A 21280-nucleotide genomic window follows, 5' to 3' on the forward strand; every position below is an offset into this window, starting at 1 on the left:
TGTGGCTGTCTCCATCTATCTCCCTCTCTCTCCCAGTGTATCCTTTTTTCTTCTTCTTTGGTCTCTTGTGCTCAAGATCTATGACAAACTAAAAGTTTCAAGGATAACTGAAACTAAATTAGACTCCATTCAGTTCATTTGCTCTGGGGTTGAATTAGCAAAATATTTGCATTGTTTTTGAAACCATATAAAAATGGTCTACTCTATAAACAAAGGACCACAAAGAAAATAAGTATTGGGCTTCAGTGTGTCCTTCTCCATATGTAAAATATACTCAGATAATACTGGTTCCCCAAACTCCCTGCAAAGATTGCAGGATCAATCTAATGACCAAAGTGCACTGAATCCAGCAGTGTTGTGAGTCTGTAGCAATTACCACAGTCTTCATGACCGGAGCATCTCATTCAAGGATCGCGTATGGCTCTTTTCTCTGCTCTTTACACACTAGCTCTATATTTGCCAGAAAAGCGTGTCTCTGAAGCATTAAATTCACCTGTTTAATAAGCATAAATGCCTCCATTTATTCCAAATTGGCTTAAAATTTCATTTAAATTCTGCATTTCATTTGTTAGTGACTTGTCTGAACACATGTACAGCAGTTTGTGGTTGGTAAGAGAAAGAGAAGGGGCGAGGACAGAAGAAAAAAAATATTGTTGAGCCTCCATTCTGTCTCCTCATGCCTCATGTTTTAATGCAGCCAAATTCACGATATAAATATTCTCATCTACCTTTCTTTTTGTAGCCAACATAACAAGTACCAAATTTGATCTTGGCTCATGAGTAACCCACTATGTTAATTAACAGTCATTACCAAGCTGCTGAGGTGCAGAAGAAATAGACATTTTACGATCACGATAAAGTACAAAACAAAAATAAGGGAGAACTGACAACAGCTGTGCAGTGCGATCGCCTGTGCTGACACTTAAAAGGAGCGATCGTAAAGAAAGAGGCGACGAAAAGATGTCATATTAAAGTGCAGCCACAAAGCATCTGTTACCACGTCTAAATGAGCGTGTTTTCAACGTGTTTGCAGCTTGTAAAATACAAAACAAATGTTGACAAAACACATCTAAACAATATGGTAAATGTAGCGCAACAAGAGCACAGTCGAGCCGAGTCCAGTAGACACATGGTGTAAGGGGTAAGAAGGTGATTACTGCAGTAGAAAACAAGAAAAAAACATTCAAGCTTATTTTTTAGCCTGCTTGTTAAAAAAATGCAGTCAAATACTAGAATATGAGAGGGAAAAATCACTCTTCAGTTGCCCTCCCAAAGTAAAAGACAAATGCGGCCTGAGACGGGCGGTCGGAAGAAGCTATTTCTTTGGTTTAAGGGGCCACAAACAAAAAAACAAGTGTACCACTGATCTACGGTGTTGCATGTGTAATTGCGTTTAGTGGATGCTCTTTTTTTTCTGTTCTCCTCCTCTCTCTTAATCTCTCTGGTGTAATCAGAGAATGAATAATTAATGGACCTGTACACAGATGGGACCAGAAAGCAAACAGGCCTCCTTCCGCACTCCGTTCTGACCCCGTTTTCCGCGTTCACATATGCACACGACTTGCAACTCAGTGACCTTTAAAAGGTAGTCAGAGCAAGCCAGTTACTGTATTATCTGATTATCATGGATGTCCAAAGCTGATCTGTCTTGGAGCCGATCAGGTTATATCTTAAAATTCCAGTCCTTTGCTTAGAGCATTCTGGGTACGACAGCTGTCAAAAACACTTTGCTGTGCCCTGGTAAAACACCGACACCTCTGCCAAACACACAGCATTGCAACAAGCAGGCAAACTGTGGAGCTGCATTAAAAAATAAATATCATCCTGCTTGTTGATTTACTGATATTCAGTGACAGCATGAGTGCATCAGCAACTCTTCACAGCTGGACCACACCTCTAAAAAGCCGCTATTGATTTAAAAACTCCATCTGACCTTTAGTTTTTTGTTGGGTTTAAAGAGAGGCTGTCCAAATCTTTCTGCCACAACAGCTCCAGACTAGACTACATTATTCTCTCCACAGTATTATACCAAAACTATGAGCTTTATGTGAGTGAGTGCAGGAGTGTGTGTACAATATGTTTTTCAGTGCATGTATATTTACCGGGCTGCTCTCCTCACTGGGTGTGCGAGGCTCCTGTTGGCTCGTCTCTGTCGCCTCAGAGTCCTGCTCTGATACTGCAACCGATCGTAAAAACAGAATCAAGTCAGACCGACAGTTCGTCACGCTCATTGTGTAACATTGTCTTTGTCACTTTGTGCTCTCATAAAGCAGTTTGAAGAAAAGAAAAACACTCTAGGAAAACACACTCACACTAAATGAATACTTACAAGCTTTGCGAGTCTTTCGGGCTAGAGCAGCCGCCAGCTCACTTTGTACCTGTTAGACAAAAAGTGGAAGGACTCACAGTGAGATGTAATATATACACGATGAAGTAAAAAACCTTCCTTCATGCAGCTGTCTTTGATCCATTTGTTTAAGCATTCACAGGTTTATTTCATGTCCACTAATTATTTGATTCACGTGCACTCACTGACCGTAGATGTGAGCCTCTCAAGAGCTTTCATCTGGAGAATCTCACTGCAGATGTCCCTGTTGCCTTCAGAGTCTTCCTCTGACCTTGGAAACACACACAAACACACACACATACACAGCTTTATTTGCAAATTATAAGTGAATAATTCGGACTAAACCCCGTAAACAGAAAAAAGATGCAGAGCTTTAGTCCTCTCTACACTGCCCCCTAGTATACCTAGAGAAGGCTTGCAGCCTAAACACATTTACTTTTTAGATGGATGTTGGTACCAACTGACCTTTTGATACAAGTGGATAAAAGACAATATTTTATTTTTTTATCCTTTACTAAACTGAATTAATACTGTGGGTGTCAAGGAAGCCATAGTATTATATTCAAATTCTATCCAAACAGGAGGGAACAGTGGTTTCCCAGTGGTTTTCTCCAGTGAGGCAAATCTGACCACTAGAATGACTGAAATGGAAGGTATAAATAGAAGTTGACCATTTTTATTGACTCCTGTACCAAAACATCTCAGTTGTACTGAAACATAATTCAAATCTAATTTTCATTGTATTAAACTGAATTTTCGGGGATACTGTAAGTCACTAGCTAGAGTTGCAGCTCTAAACATGATGAACATGGAGATGACTATATTTCTGTGTGAATATTTTTGCCTGTTTTATTTTCCCTCCCATCTGTCTTCCCAGTTCTTCACTGCTCCTGTGTCTTTGTATCAAGCATCTCTCAGCACCCCCCTCTTGTGTCTTTCATGTGGTTTCATTTAAAATAGCTCCCAGACACACCCTCCTATTGATGTTAGTGAGGCTGTGAGTGTGTGTGTTCCAATGTGGCAGCTGTGTGTACATGTGTATAATACATGTGTGTAATGCATATAGATGTGTTACTCTTGTCGAGGATTTTTTTTTTTTTTCCTCAAGCTTGAGCGCGTCTCTGAATACATTTGTGTATGACTCCATTTGCGTGTGTGTGCGCACTGTATAAACAGGTGGTTGTTTTGGGGTAAACTCTGCATTATTCCCACAGCAATAACACAAGGTTGTAGACTTTCTCTTCAACAGCAGGAGACTGCACCCGAGGGCCCCCCATCTAATATGTTCTCTTACAAAACCACTGTTTGGATTGGTCTCCCACACACTGCCTCACCCTCCGTGCAAGACAGACACGCACACATTCTCTCTCTCTCTCTCTCTCTTAAGTATGCATGCGCACACACACACATACACACGTGCATGCATGCACATGGACCAATTTGCATACAATTTGGATTTTATCAACAGATCCCAGTGGCACTAGTAATAGTTGTGGAGGAAAGAAGATGTAGCCCTGTGTGAGTGCGTGTGTGTGCATTTGTGCTTGTGTGTATGTGTACACATCATAATCTGATAAGGGAATGATAGATGCAGGAGCAGGAGAGATGGTGATAACATGTAGCCCTCAGCCTGACACTTCAGCTATCGGCTCTGACACAGATAGAGAGAGACAGAGGCAGGTAGACCAACAGATTCCTTAAAGGAGTGTGAAAATACCATATTTTTACTGTCTAAATAAAAGCAGTTCAGTGGTTGTGCATTTTTTTCAGTATTTATGGTGAAACCGACTTGACTTCGCTCTCCTTTAAAGTAAGATGACTGTTGCGAAAACCTCTGGCAGAGCTGGAAGAACAAGAGCAAATTATCAAGTTGTCACTGCAGATTTTATAAATGTTTTTTTGTTTCTCAGCAAATGCAGAAGTCCATTAGTGGATCATGAGACAAAGTCTATTCCGAGCCATTATGCTAAATTTATTCATTGGTAATTTGGTGACTCACCATGAGCCTGAATGTGCCAGGGCCTGGGAGAGAGGCACAGTAAGAGGCGTGTCACCAATCATTAAGCAGCACAGTGCTGAATTGATAGAGGATTAACATTATTAGTGCTGTCACCGCCTACCTGTTCAGACCACGTCAAAGGTGAATGCAGCAAGGTATAGTCATGTTCTGTGATGTTTTTGTGATTCACCGGAAAAGATCCTAATCAAAAGCTTCCCATTTCTCATTGTGGAAAACACGCCAACCTGTTTTTGATGTAGATCCACATAATCTAGTCTGCCTACTGCATATGAACATGTGGTTGTGATCTGAATGCTGCCAATCTAGCACAGAATTAAAAGCCCGAGCCACAATGTTAATAGTGTGATTTGTGGAGATGGATGCTTCTCTATAAAAACTAGTCACTGATTGGTTATTCCCCTCTCAAGCCAAAATGTTCTGGCAGCATTCTGCCAAGCCTCTTTGACTTTCTGCCCTTTTCTTTTTAAATACACTGGACAATGGATCGTCTAGGAGCGAACAAGTGTGTTTTCTCCTCCCAAGCTACAGTGTCATATTTTAGCTCCTGGCAATTCTGCCTCTCCTGCACAATGATATGCAAAGAACACTGGATTTCAAAGGAAAGAAAACTGGAAAACTGTTATTGACTGATGCCACCTCCTACTACATCAAACAATAGAGCATGTATAGATAATGTAATGTATTTGGTATACAGTAAAATGAGGGAACAAAGAGAGGGTCTCTGGAGAATAGACAGATTTGCACATTGAGTTGTTGTATTTTGAGATTTTTCCATATTTTTGCTACTGTCACACAGTTAGACATGATCAAAGTAATCACATAATCTTCTGTTATACAGGCGGTGGATACAATAATGTGGAATCAAATATACAATAATGGCCTTTCCAGAAGATTTGTCTTTGTGAAGCTGACACTGTAGCATGGGTTGCTGTTGTAGTGTATTGCGCATTATGAGGTAAAAACACCTAATATTTAGTTTAAATCATAATAAAATATTCAACATTCTCTACATAATATCAGTATATGAGCCCCACAAAGCCTTAAGTGTATTTGCTGTGGGGTTATTGTATTATATATTATATTATATTACGTTATACTGTGAGAGTGTTCGTATTACTGTGAGAAGGACAAAAATCAGTGCATACAGTCTAACATGCACTGATCTAAACCTAACTCCTCTATGATAAGTTTACACTATGACATAAATAAACTTGACATCGAACTGAAACTATAAATGAACAAATGTGGTGATTTCCACTGCAGGGCCAGTGAGCAGGACATGCTCTCATAGTTAAACTTTAATGCCCACTCCTTACACAGCTCTTCTAAAAAGCACTTTGTATGCAAGTTTTGCCCTTACTGTAATGTGAGGCAAAGTGGAAGAGAGAAAGTCAGACAGAGAGAGAGACTATCTTGCCAATACAGCTCATTAAAACGGAACCGAATTGAATTCAGATGGAGATAGAGAGCGAGAACGAGAGACGTGTTTTTTTGTATAATGTTAATAGTTGACTCACTCAGGTGAATTAACAACTGCCTGAGTACATTCTTAAAATTCACTCAAGGAGCTGTGATGCATGAAGCTGAAGCTCAAAACCTTGAAACCATGAGATTGTTGTTAAATGTATTTACAAAAATTTACTTTTTTCCCTGTGTTGCAATGAACGATGTACAACAAACTAATAAACTTCAATAACCACGATAAGTCTGGTAGCAAATATTATTGTTCAGATACAGCAATCCTTTGAGACATGCTGGTACTGTTTACAGGAAGTGAATAATGGCACAAACTAAGAAACATCCCATCCACATGATGCATAAGAGGTAACCCATTTAATTAGTGGCATGTTGTTAATTTGGCTTCACTAAAGCAGCAATCACGTAATGTGGTCTTATCATATATTAAGTTATCGGAATCAATTTAATGCTGGTGTCATTAGATTAAACTGTAGGGAGAGATGGGGAGCCATAATTCATGAGGAGCATGAGCATCCGATACACCTGGCTACATTTAAATTCTTGCTGCACCACCTTCAAAAACTCTGTATTCATCTAATTAAATATTTGACAACACAGGCAGACAGACAATATGCATGTGCCTTTGCCTTTGATGCATGCACTGGCACCACAAAGATAAGCTCAGGATACGAAGCCTGTTCCAATCAGATATGGTATCTCCTGATTGGATTTCATTAAATACTGAAATAGCCTGAATATAAGATGACCCTCTGCTGCTGCTGTAACTGTTCGGATAAAGTCTTTTTTAAGATAAGAAGCACTCTGCCTTGAATATATAAACCATATTTGATTTTGCAAGTATTGATTTGGATTATTTTATTTTAAAAAGCTATATGTAGGTTTTTGCTATTGCTACATAGCAAACATTAGCATTAACAGCTGTTTACGTACCAAAATGTTGGGCGTTCAGCAACAAACTTCATTCCTTTACTCACCTTTCTGATAGCGACTCATTATAACATTCAGACTGCCCTGAAGAAGTAGTGCTGCTCAGAGGGAATAGTCTAACCTCTTCTATTGTAGATGCAATGATGGCTGAAGCTCTTGGTAAGTGACCACCACCCGCTCCCAGTAAGAAAGCACATTCACATTCGGCACATCAACATTAATGGATCAGTGTATAAAGCGAAGCATCATCGAGTCTCTTGGAAGCAGGCAGTGAAGTTACAGCAGGTGTTTTCCCTCACAGATACAACTATTCTCCTTTACACCAGCGAGAGTGAGATGCTGGAAGGGAGGGTGCGAGACAGAGGGAGTGAGAGAGAGAGGGACAGAGAGGATGCCTGCAGAGAAATGGCACAACAGTCAAAGAGAGGCACAGACAGCAGCGGGTCAAAGTGACAGACAGAGTGAGAACGTTGAATACAAAATCTCATCCAAGTCTCATCTGCAAAAGTAGAACAACTGCACTGTTGCAGATGTAGTTTCAAGCAAAAACCTAAGATATTCGGACAAATACAATTCACATATCAACTACATCTATATGAATTCTTAGGATAACAGGTGTGTTTTCCTTCATATGAGTGAGTATCTGTTAAAAACACTACATGATAAATACATGCAAACCCCTTTGTCATAAGTTCTGGTTTGTTTTAAAATGCCAATAACCCCCATATTTTCCAGCCAGTCCTCTGCACCCTGCCAACCTGTGGAAACACTGAGTAGAGCACCTCTAAGTATGCATGTCATCCACTACAATGTATATAAGGAAACCAATGGAGAACATAGGAGTACATACAGTAAGATATATGAAATTTATATTACTAAGTATGACATTCAATTCCCCTCGCTGTCGTGCTCTCTCCCTGGTGTATGTAAATACACCCTTTGAAGTTGACACACAGATGAATGTGTTGATGTGTGCTCTTGTTCCTTGGCTCTCCATATATATTCACTTTTCCTTACCCCTCCCTCACGTGTCTCACACTCTCCCTTTTTCTCTGATTGACAGATTGAGTTCAGTAGCAGCCTCAGCAGGAATCCCACACACAAGAGCACCAAAGCAGGGAACGCTGTCTGACACCACCCTACGTGTGTGTGTGTGTGTGTGTGTGTGTGTGTTAAGTGCATGCGATTGTGTGTCAGAGTCCATCTTGTGTATGTGAGTGATCGCATCACATTGTCAGTTTTAGTGTATGAGTGTATTTCTTCAATTAACATGAAGGTGTGTGCACCTGGACGTGAATGTGTCTCTCACATATACAGACTGAGGATTTACAACACTGACTGGAGATTAGGTTTCTCACTGGGATTTGAGGAGGATATTGACGTGTGTGTGTTGATGTTGCAAGGACAGAAAGTTACTAGCACCCAGTACTTCCACCAAATCAAAGCAGTCACTTGTCACTTTTCACTGTAAATAATGAGAAAGATAAATGACCTCATTCATAAATCTAAAGTGGAGGCCTGTCACTTTGATATTTTACCACAGCAATGAGCTTCCACGTCAATGAAGATCACCCTGCACATCACAACTGAGTTACATGTTGGTACAATGACACCCAGTGACAACCATACAAACAACTAAATTGTCATTGCAACAAATAAATATTACTAATAATAATTGTTCTCTAATTACTCATAAGGCAGGGGAGGCTTCATGAATGGATAACCAGTACTTCCACCTTACAGTATATGGTATTTTGTGTTGCTGATTTAGATTCATGTTCATGTATACGGGAATTAGCCCTCTCGGCAGAATCCACATCGCTGCTTTGACAGTTTCTTTTCACCAAATCTAACGGTGTAGCTATTTGATAAATGGACACTTCCTTGATGTGACATTCTCTGACTGAAACACAGGTTGTGCTAAAATTAATTCAGACTAATTAGGTGTTGTTTTCTATTGTTCAAACTTTTTAGAATAAGTGACAGCGCTACCATGCATCTCAGAATAACTTGCAATCAGATTTCATTGGACACTTACGGGCTATTGGCCCCGCCTCCAGAGCGAAACTGGACATACGGGGCGAGTTGTAGGAGGAGCCTAACAGCCTCTGGCCACTCCCCTTCATTGGAGCGAAACTCACAGGAGGCGGAGTCGCACTCCTCAAAGCTGAACTGGTAGTAAGAGTTTGAGTCCGAAAACACCACGCGTTGGTCCACTGGAGGAAGAGCAGACACACAGAAAACACATTATTACAAACACATATTATGGATAGTTCATAAACACTGACAAAAAGAGGATATTTAAAATGAATACTGCTAGTTTATGCTGAACACTTCTTAGTTCTAGAGAAAGAGCAGAGAAACCTGGATTAAGTCTTTGTATCACTTATGGTGGATTAGCCAGACTGACGAACTGCACCTGAACAGGACAATTCATTCCTTAAAGAAACTCCTTCTGAATATCATACTGTAAGTACACACACACACACACACACAAACACACACACACATATATATATATATAGTTTCTTTCCATCTGCTCCACTGAACACAGAGACATGTGTCATATGTAGGCACTGTCATTGTGCTGACATTAAAATTAATAGCTTCTCAGGAGGTTTAGTGTGTCATAAAATGTTAGTTGTTAACATCGTCTCTGGTAAATAATGAATGACGATGATTAGGACTTAATCATTACTGAGATTATTGGAAGGGGGAGCTTGGATACACAGTGCACTGACGCCCAGTTTCTGTGTAATTTTACCTTGCAGAAAGTTAATCTCAGAAAGGTAATGTCAATATCTTTACTAGACAATATCTCAATTAAAATCAGGTTCATGAGCTGAGCAAGTGTACGAGGCAGTGAATTCATTCTCTCTTCAGTTGGAATTAACCTGGTGAACTGGTTCATCGCCTGTCTCTTTAGAGATGTGCTGCTGATGTCGCTGCAAGGTGACTATAAATTTTGAAGCTACAATCCAACCCAGGGGCTCATCAGTGTGTCTGTGTATGTGTGCATGAGTGCAATTTTTTTTTTTACCAGACAGCAGGACTCCCAGCTCCAGCAGCACCTGCCAGACACGCACAGCAGCAGTCCGGCAGCGCACGTACACACACTGCTCGCACAGCCACTGCACCAGCTCCACGCCCACATAGCTACGCCTGTTAAAATACACACACACACACACACACACACACATTTTCAGTGCACAAGGCCGGCCACACAGTGTTATGATCCACAGGCACATGCACACACACACACACACACACACACACACACACACACTTCTTCACTTCACAAAGCTTGTCTTTTTTATTTAATCAATATCCATTGATTATTCATTAGTTCTCTGTAAGCCTTTTCCTCCGAAACACTGAATACTTTCCGTCTAGTTTCCCCAAGGATAAACTCCCTGTGTGTGAGTGTGTTTGTGTGTGGGTGTATGTGCAATGGGGGTTAAGAGTATCTATTTATATTTATGTCCAGATGTTCACATGGTGTTTTCATGCATCTGTATGTACTGTACAGTGTGTGCAGTATGCACGTACTCCCAGACCATCTTGTACTCTGCTTTATAATGTCTACGTCACACTTTGCCCGTCTTACTGCAACAACTTGAGCAGCCAATCAGGAGGAGGATCAACAATGACTGGTGAGTCAGTGTATATGCTTCACAGGACACATCGATTCAGCCCTGCACACACAGATGCACAAACACAGTGTAAGTGTACCGTATGATTCTGGCCAGGTGTATCTTGTCTTTAGCTGGGTATGGTCCATGTGAGAGGAAGGCGTTCCTCACAGCCCGACCAGCACATGGAAAACTCTGGGAGCAAGACTGACACACACAGAAAGACATTAAAATTCATTTTTGAATGCAAAAAAAATCATAAATGCAATAAAAATGACAAAAATCTTATCTCAACATTGTTTTGGACATGAATATAAGACTGCAGAGAGCCAGTGTGGCTACATGCAGCTGTCATTGACCGACTCACAAGGACAGCTCGATTTCTTTCCCCCTGAGGAATGAAACATTGACTGTGTCTACATGCTCTGCAATAATCCCGCTATTGACCCTATCGTAAATAAGACCGTATTTCTATTAAGCTGTTTACATGGACTGCTTGTTCTGTTCCATTCATATTCCCCTTAACATGCTACAGAATAGCACCAGTTAATGACTGATGAGGCTCCATTTACATTATGTTACATCATTACAGACTCCGTCAAGTGTCAACCTTAAATTCTGTCTTGTCTTGATTGTGAAACCTTTACTTCAAGTCACTATGACTTATAGAAAGATAGTAATCCATTTATTAGATGAATTGACCTGGATTATCTTTTGCTATTCCTGGTTGAAGAAAAACTCATCAGAGTACATTATGGTATGTTAAGCTACTGGTTAGTTATCATCCTAACCAGAATATTACAGTCTATGTACTCAGTGTTTGACAGACACACAATTTTAATTTCACCTGTGTGTTTTACTTCACGGGAAGTTTCAGACCTCAAAGCAGAATTACTGATCATTATTGGAGCAGTGAGATGATGTCATCAATGACCTTCAAACAGAGAGCCTGGATTCAATCAGGCTCTCACAACCGGCCCTCAAATTTGACTTCAAATCAAGCCTTGGCATTTCTTCAGTTACGTGTGTCTGTTGTTAATAAAACAAAATTACTTGACAGGCAATTGGATTCAACTTTGAATAAACAATGACAAATGATTTATGACTCTGCTTTTGTTGACACGTTTCGCTTCAAATTTTCAAACTGTTCCAGCAAGTTTTGCAAAATGTCACCTGAACTAAATGGCTTGCTGAATAAAACTGTGGTGACATGTTTAATCTTGAAGTAGTTGGTAACAAAGTTTGAGTGTCAAGAGTCAGCACTGAATTAAAATTCAAAATGAAGCACCACTCATTGTCACCATCATCCAAACTAATCTCCATAGTTTATTGATTGGTCAGGTTTTCAGAGGGCAGTTTAATCAATTATTCGTAAATGTTTTTTCAGACTAATATGATGGAGCAAAATCGAAGCTGGGAGATTTGAACTGGCTTAGCAAGGATCAAGTTGAAGGCTCCTTTTTGAGGCAAGATATAAAAGAAAATCTAGTGAAATACATTTAATAGAAAATACAACAGCGCAGAGAACAAACAACCAAGCAGATGCAAAGATTTTTAGCAACAGCAGTGCACAAAAAAAACAGAATCTAAGCTTCATATGTTGATTTATTTCATTTTTTAGACTCTGTTTTTTTAGCTAATGTTTTCAGTGAAATATTTAAGCCCTGAGGCAGTTTTCAGAAAGCAGCATTGAAGTATTTGCCAAACCGCAATATAGTGATGCATGACAAATTAAGACTCTCAAGTGTGTATGCGTGTGTGTGTTTGTGTGTGTAGTTAGTGAAAAACCCCAAGGTAATATCACCACTGATCTCACCTGTATTGAGGCTAAACAACAGTTTCGCCGCACAGCAAAACTAAAGGTATGACATCACCTGTGAGTGTATGTGTGTGTGTGTGTGTGTGTGTATGTTCCCTCACCTTGTGTACAGTAGGTCCACTGCTCGGTCCAGGGATAGTGTCAGGTGATTGCTGTTGAAACAAAATACACACAATCCGTCAGAGGCAACACACCATGAAACACACACAGTAAATACAATGAGCAAACAAGACTGAGATGAGAAAGACCAGTTTTGCCATTCCAAAAACATTAGTCAAGTGTTGTTTAAACCAACAGTGATAACACCTGGTACTCATACACAGACTCTCTGGTTTTATTTAGTGCTTTCATGTTGCAGTGATACACTTTTGCAACAGTGTAAGAATGTGGCTACTCATTTTTATGATGAAGAGAAAAGTGTAGTGTTTGATGATTATCTGACCTAAATGGTTTAACAGTGACACATACCAACACAAGCACACATCAATATGAAACCAGTGCCATATCAAATAATGATAAAGCAACAATCAGTTCCATTCTTCAACAATACAACGCAATAAATCAATAGGAAAACTGTCACAATATCAAAGTGATAGTAAATCTCTTTGTGGTTACTACCATCATGCTATCACGTTGCCAACTTTGCCCTGGGTGTATCCACTTCACCTCTACTTCCCCCATCAGGGAATAAGCTCTTAATCTTTATGGATTATTATGGTGCTAGAGGAGCTAGATGACAGTGTTGACACTGCAGTAACACACTCGTCATATCATCATAAAACAGATTCAAAATGATACTAAGTGTTAGATCAAGTAAAGCAGAAGCGGCATTACACGCAGACATCTGTTACAGTATTTCACTGCAGTGTAATATGCTGTGGTAACACCTTGGTCTCTGCTGCTGAGTTAAAAGCTTGCTTTAAATGTTTGACAGCGCCATTTTTGAACAATTGACATCTTTTGAAGATAGTACATTTTAGCAGGTTTTTACAACTCCTTGAGTTTTGTCAAAGGGTATTTGTGTTAGAAGCTTTTGAAACATGTATTCCTTTGATATGATTTCTCAACTCAATTACAGTGACAGTGTAATTTAAGTGAAGCTTAATCTGTTACAAGCCACGCAGGGAAACTTTACAGTGCCTATAAAAGAACTCACCTGTGTTGTATTAATATTTACTCGTTTTACACTGACAAATATAAGTGGTACAGCCACTTAAAGTGTTTTTAGAAGTTGGGTAAGCAGTTGAATGGAGATCACTTGTGTGTAATCAAGGTGTTGACAGGTGATTTTAGGTTAAATACACGTAACTAGGGCGTATTTGTCAAGATTGTGGATATTTGTATCACAGTTTTGGAATCACTACACCACTACACCTAACGTAACACATAACAGTCCAAGGTAGTGAGCATAGTTTGTAGATTTTATAAGCACTACTTTGCATTTTTATTCAGTTGCAACAAGCAACAGCATCATTGCCAGTGGTTATGGGTAAGAATTCTATCAGATACTGCTTCCAGCTTTGAAAACACCATAGCAGTGCACCCCAGATAAAAATCCAAACTGTAGCATGTTATTAGGATGACGATCACGTTACCAAAGTTCGTTAAAAACCGACAGAGAATCTCTTGCAATCGGAGTGCAACTGGTCTGTGAGCTCAGTCCATTGAAGCGGGGATCACTGACAGAGTTGTGGGTTTGATTCCCCCTGGAAACCTTCACAGAGATCTGAGTGTGCGCAAGCAATCGCTGCTGCCCCTCGCCTCTCGCTGGCTGATGATTGCAAGTCACCAGATGACGAAGAATAGGGAGATACAACAAGATCAAGTGATGGAACAAATGAAAAGCACCTAAGCAGCTGTGGAAGATGGATGTAGATGAAGATATATAAACGAGTTCCCATGCAAGAGAGGAAAAGTAAGAGAGGGAGGCTGCACAATTCATAACAGCTGATGAATTTATGAGAGGAGACATGAGCATGACGGATGGGGAGAGAGATATGAGGCAGTGAGAGACATCATTTTAATTGTAATTGTGAAAGAGAGTGAGTGAGACGGAGAAGGAGAAGGAGAAGGAGAGAAGTGCTCGGCTTTGGGTTGCAAGAAAATGAAATAGAGGGATGATTAGAGAGATACAGAGCAGTGTGTGATCCTCATTAGAGCGATGATACTGTCTGGGATGTCACACACACATTTGCAAGAGAACTTACACAATAGCACACACGCCTTATTCAAAACAAGCGACTACCACAGCTCACCTACTATTCATTAAAGGAACAGCTCAACATTTTGGGAAATACGCTTATTTTGTTTCTGACCAAGAGTTAGAGGAGATGATCAGTACCAAACTAGTGTTTGTTCAGCAGTCTGTCCAGCAGCTTAGCTTAGCACTAAGATTGGAAACAAGGGGGAAAAGCTAGCCTGCCTGTGTAAAAACAACTTGAGGTTTTATGGGTGACTGCGTGCAGCACTATTCACCAGTTGGGCGCAGTCTTTATGCTAAGATAAGCTAACTGTAGTTTCATATTTACATTCACATTCACGTTTATATGTGTTTCTTGAAAATACTGAACTATTTGTTTAAAGCGACACTTATCAGATTAGACTTGAAAAAATATCTTCCTCTTCTCTGGGTCAGCAGACAACAGAACTGTACATCACAGCTAACATCTGATAGGACAGACACACAGAACCTCCGTTCATTCACTTCCTGCTCTCTGTGAACACCTATATCGTGTTTTTAATACAGACAAATTCACAATTTATTTGCTGCATTTACATATTTTCCTGTGTCAGACAACTTAACAAGCATGAAATAAGGATTTGTGGCTGACACAGTAAAAGCTACCTGATAATCAGGGAAACAAAGTTGTAGCCCATATATTTACCACAGAGAAAGTTGGAAGGGACAGAAATTCCAAAAGAACAGTTTTATCCCACATGCAATGTTTGGACTGGAGGTTAAGTAGAGCACACCAGCCAGCCAAGCACACAAGACTAAATAAATTGTTTCTGACTCTCACTATCTCTGTCTCGCTCTTTCTTTCTCTCTTTTGTCTTGGTCACTGTATCTTATCTCTCCCATCTCTTTGTCTCCCTGTCTGGTGAACACAGATCTCTCGAGGGCTCTTTGTTTCTCCGCCATCATCTCTCCTCACAAACACAGTCCAGACACGCTAGCACTAGAGGTGTTTCATTCATACTGTATCACACGAGAGAGATGTCTGCCAGCCATGTTCCTGTGAGTTTCTTTGTCTGTGCCTCAGTTTCTGACAAACACTCCCTCCATCCATCCATACATCTTCCATTCTCCATCACAGGGTATAGCCTAGAGCCCGTTGCTGTCAGTACACCGGAGGCCATAAGAGAGTGATAGAAGAGAAGAAAAGAGAAGAGGAGGAATGAGAGCTATAAAGAGAGAGCACATGCTGACACGCTTATCTGTGTGATGACTTCAAAGTGTGTATATAGAGAGAGGGAGGGAGCGAGCGAGCAGGAGAAAGAGAGGTCATTATCTGTAAGAAATGGATTACTCTCAGATTAGATTGCTGAGCACAGCGAAGAGCTGTAGCACGGTATGCTTGGCAAGCCCCCTCTCACAGACACACACACACACACACACACACTTCAGATTCACACTAAGCTCCTGTCGACTCCTCGACAGATCCGTCATACAAGGAAGTCAAAATGGAGACATCAAAGAAGCTGCGGCTCAATGGATACACACAAATAGACAAACACAAACACAAACACACACACACACAGTAAAGCTGTTTAAAAAAACCCACCTGCCAGCCCACACCTTGCTGCCAGCAATCATGACCTTTGGCTTACCAACACTTACAATCACTGTCTACACTTATTGATACCACACTCATTTCAGGACTTATTCAGCTTCTCATTCCAGGTTTCTTAGTCTTCTACAGTAGTAAACTGAATATCTTGGGGTTTGAACCCCTGCTGATTATTTCATTAATCCACACAGTAATCTACAGATTAATTAAATAATTGTTAGCGTTTGAATCCTGATGCTGTAGCTTCATTTAAATCCCTAAAATGTTTGAAAAACAATATCAAACATTTTAAAGCCAATGTCGAGATTTATTATTTTGAATGGGAATGAATGGCCACATGTTGGTCTTGTTAATATCTGCGGTCTTAATAATGATGAGGATCGTTTTAGTTTTCTGCAGTTTCACTGGCATAAATGTACTAATGTATTCCACTGGTATCCAAAAAAGGGAAATAAGTGTGCCTTGGAATTGGATTCTCAACTTCAAAAATCAAATCAGTTCAAGAGTGGAAAATGGTGGCACACCAACAAAGCAAAAACCCAGTTGGAAGAAAAGCATATTTAAGTTGTTAATAAAGTTTGATATCTGCGTGCTTCTTACTGTGCTAACCCTTTCAGTCAAATGCAGTGGTTCTTGTGATAGTGTAAATTTATAGGATGAGTGAGTGTGAATATGTTTGAGTCTCTCTCCACCCCTAACTTGCCCTTTCATCTTTTTTAATCGCAATGTATAATGCAGTTATGGATGTGAGATATTGCTGGCAGACATAAAAACACATCACAAGCCTCTGTTTTGCTGCATGCATAATGCAGAAATGAGATCATCTTCTGAGGAATATCATTAACTTTCCTCTAAGACCATGATTGTAAAGTCTGATATCTTATATTATGATTATAATAATCTCATTTTACAGCTTAAAAGATATGTTTGGAGCAGCATACTGTACATTCATATGCAGCGCTTTTAGATCAGTATTGGCACATTGTAAAGATGTGTAAGTCTAGGCTTGTGTTCGAGTTTTAATCTATAAAAAGGTCTGACTTCACAGCAATTGTATTTTTTATGATATCCATCGAAATGTCACATTTAAAACTGATCTAGTATCATCTGGAGGCAGCAATGTAATTTCCAGAGTGTGGCCTGCCATAAATTCATCACAAGAAGAATGAAAGATGAAGAGGCTGCAAACCAAAACAAAAAAGTATGATTAATATTAGAGTGCATTATAATTCAACTATGTTTTAAGTTGTGTGTCTATTTGTAGTATGGGACATTGATTGATTGACTAAAGAAACCCTTCAGGAATGACAATGAACTTGTACTAGTTCACCTGAGCAAATGATAAATTAGGTCTCCACACTTAAACCTCCAATTATAATTTTAACAAATTTACATTAAGCCACCATCTGTCTTTAAGAAAGACTGATAGGTTAACGGTTTTCAGATTACTCTTGGCAGTATTATCTTGGAAGAAAGTTTCATGTCTCAAGCTGCCATGAACACTAGTTCTTCCTCTGTTTTGGTGTCAACAACAGAATCTAACATAAACTAACAGTCCACAGTAAACCTGTTTGCAGAAAACTTGGGGCTTGAGGGTATTGGTGAGTAACAATAGCAAAAAATAAACAGATAAATAAAAAAACAGCACCAGTCAGCATGACCTGTTGGCATCCGTCTTCCCAGCCAAACTAGCAGTACTGCAGTGGCAGCTGAGCCTCTCACTTGCTCTGATGATATTCCCATGTTACAAACAGTGAAGTGACTCGTAATGTCCTCAGCAGAAATGTACTGCCAAATGTCTTTGTTGAACCAATAAGTGGCTCTCAAATCCAACAACTCACCAAGTTGCAGTTGACTCTCTAAAGAAGGTGTAAGAAGGTGTGAGTGTGTCTTATAAACTAAGTGTCCCTTTAAGTAAATCTCTGCTCCTGACATATTGCAGCCAATAAAGGACTAATATTTGAATACCAGAGCAAGTTGCAACAGAGAATAATGTAAGACAGGATTCTCCAAGGTGAGGCTGCTGCAGGCTGGAACCAAAAGCGACAGATGGCCCTGTGCAACACAACACTTTCAACTCACTTCATAGGCTGCCGGCGAACATTAAAGAAGCATATGAGGTCATGTGAAAAACTGCTGATGTCAGGTGTTCTGCACTTTTACAGGGCTCCAAAATGTTAGAACACAAAAGCACAAATAATAGCTTGGAATGGATCAAACAAAATAGACAAGATGTGCGCAGAGGTTTCCACCTTAATAAGAGTGCTAGTAGATGCTGTTTCAGGGCAGCGACTTGAGATCAAGTCAGTATTTGCTTTTTAGCATTTCTAATTGGGAGTGCTACTGTAGTGCAATACAAAAACAATCTCGGGGAGTTCCACACTGACATCTTTTTTGGAAAATTTATCTGTGCAAATATGTGTGTGTCAGAGAGATAGAGTGTGAGTGCGTGTGTGCCAGGTGAAGCAAAGCCAACTGCCAGTGTCTAGAGAGAACCAGTCTGCACAGAACAGCCATACCTTTACACTACTTACCCACACCTCATCACACTCACCCACACATGAGCACACGCACTGAGTTAGATGAAGCGAGGGGAAGGAAAACTTGACATTTTTTCATTTCTTCATCTGCTCAGTATCCCCTTCTTTGCTTCCCTTAAGCTCAACCACAGGCAATGAACAAAAACAAAGAAGAAACAATGCACAATACAGTTGGAAAAAATGGGACACAGTCAGCTTTTTGAAATGCGATCCAGCTCCTGATGTGATCAGTGTAGCTACATCATTTTGACATCTGTAATACCGCTAGAAATGTGACCCAATCATTCATCATTTTAGGGTCTCAGTATAAGATTCTTGTGTGGACTATCCTATTTATGTAATATTTACTATCACTGATTTGTTTCCATGGGAGGATTTAATAATATTACAGTAATCAGACAGGTGACAGGAATACAACATCACCTCAATCTGTAGGTCATTAAACATCACTTCCAATAACACGATGTAACATGACATGAACTGTTCATCTCCTTGGTCCAAGAGTGGCTTTACACTACAAATGCTGCATATTTTTAGCCCATTTGGCAGCAGTGGGACTGGAAGTCCTGGCACTCTGTCTGTGATTCCCACAGAGGGAATCAGGGACACGTTCTCTCCTGGCTGCCATCGATGATGAGGATGAGTGGAGCTGACACTCCGAGCAGCTATTTGGCTTGTCAGGTGTGTTTGTTCCACATCAGGGCACATCGAGTCACACACATTTACTGCTAAGCTGACCAATCATCACGGTAAAATAATCATGAGTACCCAGGAGATAGATCTCTACAAATTTGCCCCACTAGGATTGGGAATGTTGCAATATTATGGATAAGAGAAAGATTTGCTTATTTACCAATTTACCACAGAAAAGAGCTCTTACAATTAGTCAATCAACAGAAAATTAAATAGCAACAATTTTGCTAATCAATTCATCATTGCAGTAAAATTATCAAGCAACATTTTCTGTTCTCAAATGTGACATTTTGCTGCTTTTCTCTGTTTTACATTATTTTGAACTGAAAATATTCGACTATTGGTTGTGGGCTATAAAACAAGACATCTGACGAGATCACCTCGGGCTCTGGGAACTTATGATGCACACTCTGCCATTATTTTTTGATCAATTAATTGAAAATTGACAGATAATTTAACAAAATAATTATTGGTTTGTGTAGATGCACACTGATTTTTGTGTATAAGTATATACTGTCTGTAATTCAAAGTGTATGTAAATAGGTGTGTGTGTGTGTGTGTGTGTGTGTGTGTGTAGCCTGTGTGTTGGGGGGGTGATAGTGTTGCCTTGACTACCGGAGTGTGAAGGTATGGTGTCCAACAGCAATTCTGGTTATTATGGATGTAGCATGCGCACACGCGCGCGCGCGCGCACGCACAAGCACACACACACACACACACACACACACAGCCTCTGCGACAGTAATGCTTGTAACATAATGAAAACACCTGAGTCGTGACGGGGTTACAAAACAGCCTCAGAGCACAGAGCGGTGTCGGGAAAACTGATGGTTTGAAAAGAAAAAAAACCGTTGCTAACGTTCATCAAGCATCAAACACGGAAGGACGGACAGTCATTCAGTCAGTCAGCCAGCGGTCGGTTTGAAATACTCACGCTCTTCTTCCGCAGGTGCAGCCCGTGCTTGAGTAGCCCCGGCAGGTCCCGGATTTTGTGTTTGAGCTGAGCCTGGTCCCGTGCGCTCCGGTTCCACCGCAAGCCCGCGAGCAAGCCGTCCTCTGCGGGCTCCGAGTCCTCCATGGCTCCTTCTCCCTTCTCCCTTCTCTCACCGTCTGTCCTCGAGCTGCCGCCTGCCTCCGCTCCCGGTATCTACTGTATCCTCACAAGGCGCACCGCCGCCCGCGCCCGTTCGCCATTTCCCCCCGCCTCGCGCTCACACTCGGCGACCTGCATCTGCAACCAAAACGCGCGCAGCGTTAACGACCTACTGAATGTATTCCGCAGCACGCGACGCTGCTGCTCCACCCAATGCCTCGCGCGACCTACTCCACAGTACTACCAGGTTGATGTGTGTGTGTGTGCGGGTCACAGGTGCATAGAAACATTGCATCACTTCCACCTTTGATTCCCTGACCAGTCTGACAAAGGAAAAGCGCGAGGTACATTTAAAACCATCAAATGTACTATGTTGTATTGGTACAGCAGAGATAACAACATCAGGCTGCTGTTTGTGTGTGTCATAAGTTGTACATTTAATACAATACAACAATACAAAGGATAATAAGTCTTTGGGGGAAGGGAGAAAAGAGACAAGCAGAAGGCACTCGGTAGGGCTACGTCACCACATTACCTGGCTCAAATTTCCATAGGTAAACAAAGAGCAGCCACAGAGAGAGAGGTGCATGTATTTTTTCAAGTTTCAAGCTGTTTTCTGTCTTGGTAGTGTGAGAACGCTTGTGGAGCCTGGGGCTTTGCTTTCCAGTTTAACCTGAGGCAGGAGGGCAGGTGAGCTGAAACATGAGAGGGTCTCAACCCTGCACTGCTATGGGCTGTTGAAGATGAGACGCTTTGTCTCTCATGTGGTTCCCCACTCTGCAAATTTTCATTATGCTAATAGTTGTTCCTCTTCCTTGTGTATGTTTGCATAACATGCTGGTGATCGTGTAGCTTTGAACTAGCCCCAGTGTGCTCATTTTCATGTAGACTTCCTACAGATGTGTCAAAATTATGCCAATGGGTTTTGAAACAATTGTG

At 40.7% G+C, this 21280-nt stretch overlaps 1 protein-coding gene across 16 annotated transcripts in view; it reads right to left on the reverse strand.

The window, feature by feature from the left end:
- Positions 1-20598, reverse strand: part of rapgef5a (Rap guanine nucleotide exchange factor (GEF) 5a) — a 103072-nt gene extending 82474 nt beyond the window's left edge. For 10 of the 16 annotated variants that reach the window (XM_051066271.1, XM_051066283.1, XM_051066280.1 and 7 more), the window contains exons 1-8: positions 20183-20597; positions 12326-12376; positions 10506-10612; positions 9814-9935; positions 8812-8989; positions 2537-2618; positions 2330-2378; positions 2103-2176 (exon numbers count right to left, since the gene is read on the reverse strand). In XM_051066271.1, the coding sequence (XP_050922228.1) occupies positions 2103-2176; positions 2330-2378; positions 2537-2618; positions 8812-8989; positions 9814-9935; positions 10506-10612; positions 12326-12376; positions 20183-20326 (807 nt within the window). In that variant the 5' untranslated portion in view covers positions 20327-20597. Of the gene's footprint in view, positions 1-2102; positions 2177-2329; positions 2379-2536; positions 2619-8811; positions 8990-9813; positions 9936-10505; positions 10613-12325; positions 12377-20182 lie in introns of all 16 variants that reach the window. The other 6 variants (XM_051066255.1, XM_051066248.1, XM_018697605.2 and 3 more) reach the window with 3 other exon arrangements.
- Between the last annotated feature and the right edge of the window lie 682 nt (positions 20599-21280).

The sequence above is a fragment of the Lates calcarifer genome, linkage group LG3 (assembly GCF_001640805.2).
Source record: "Lates calcarifer isolate ASB-BC8 linkage group LG3, TLL_Latcal_v3, whole genome shotgun sequence".
NCBI classification, from domain to species: Eukaryota; Metazoa; Chordata; class Actinopteri; family Centropomidae; genus Lates; species Lates calcarifer.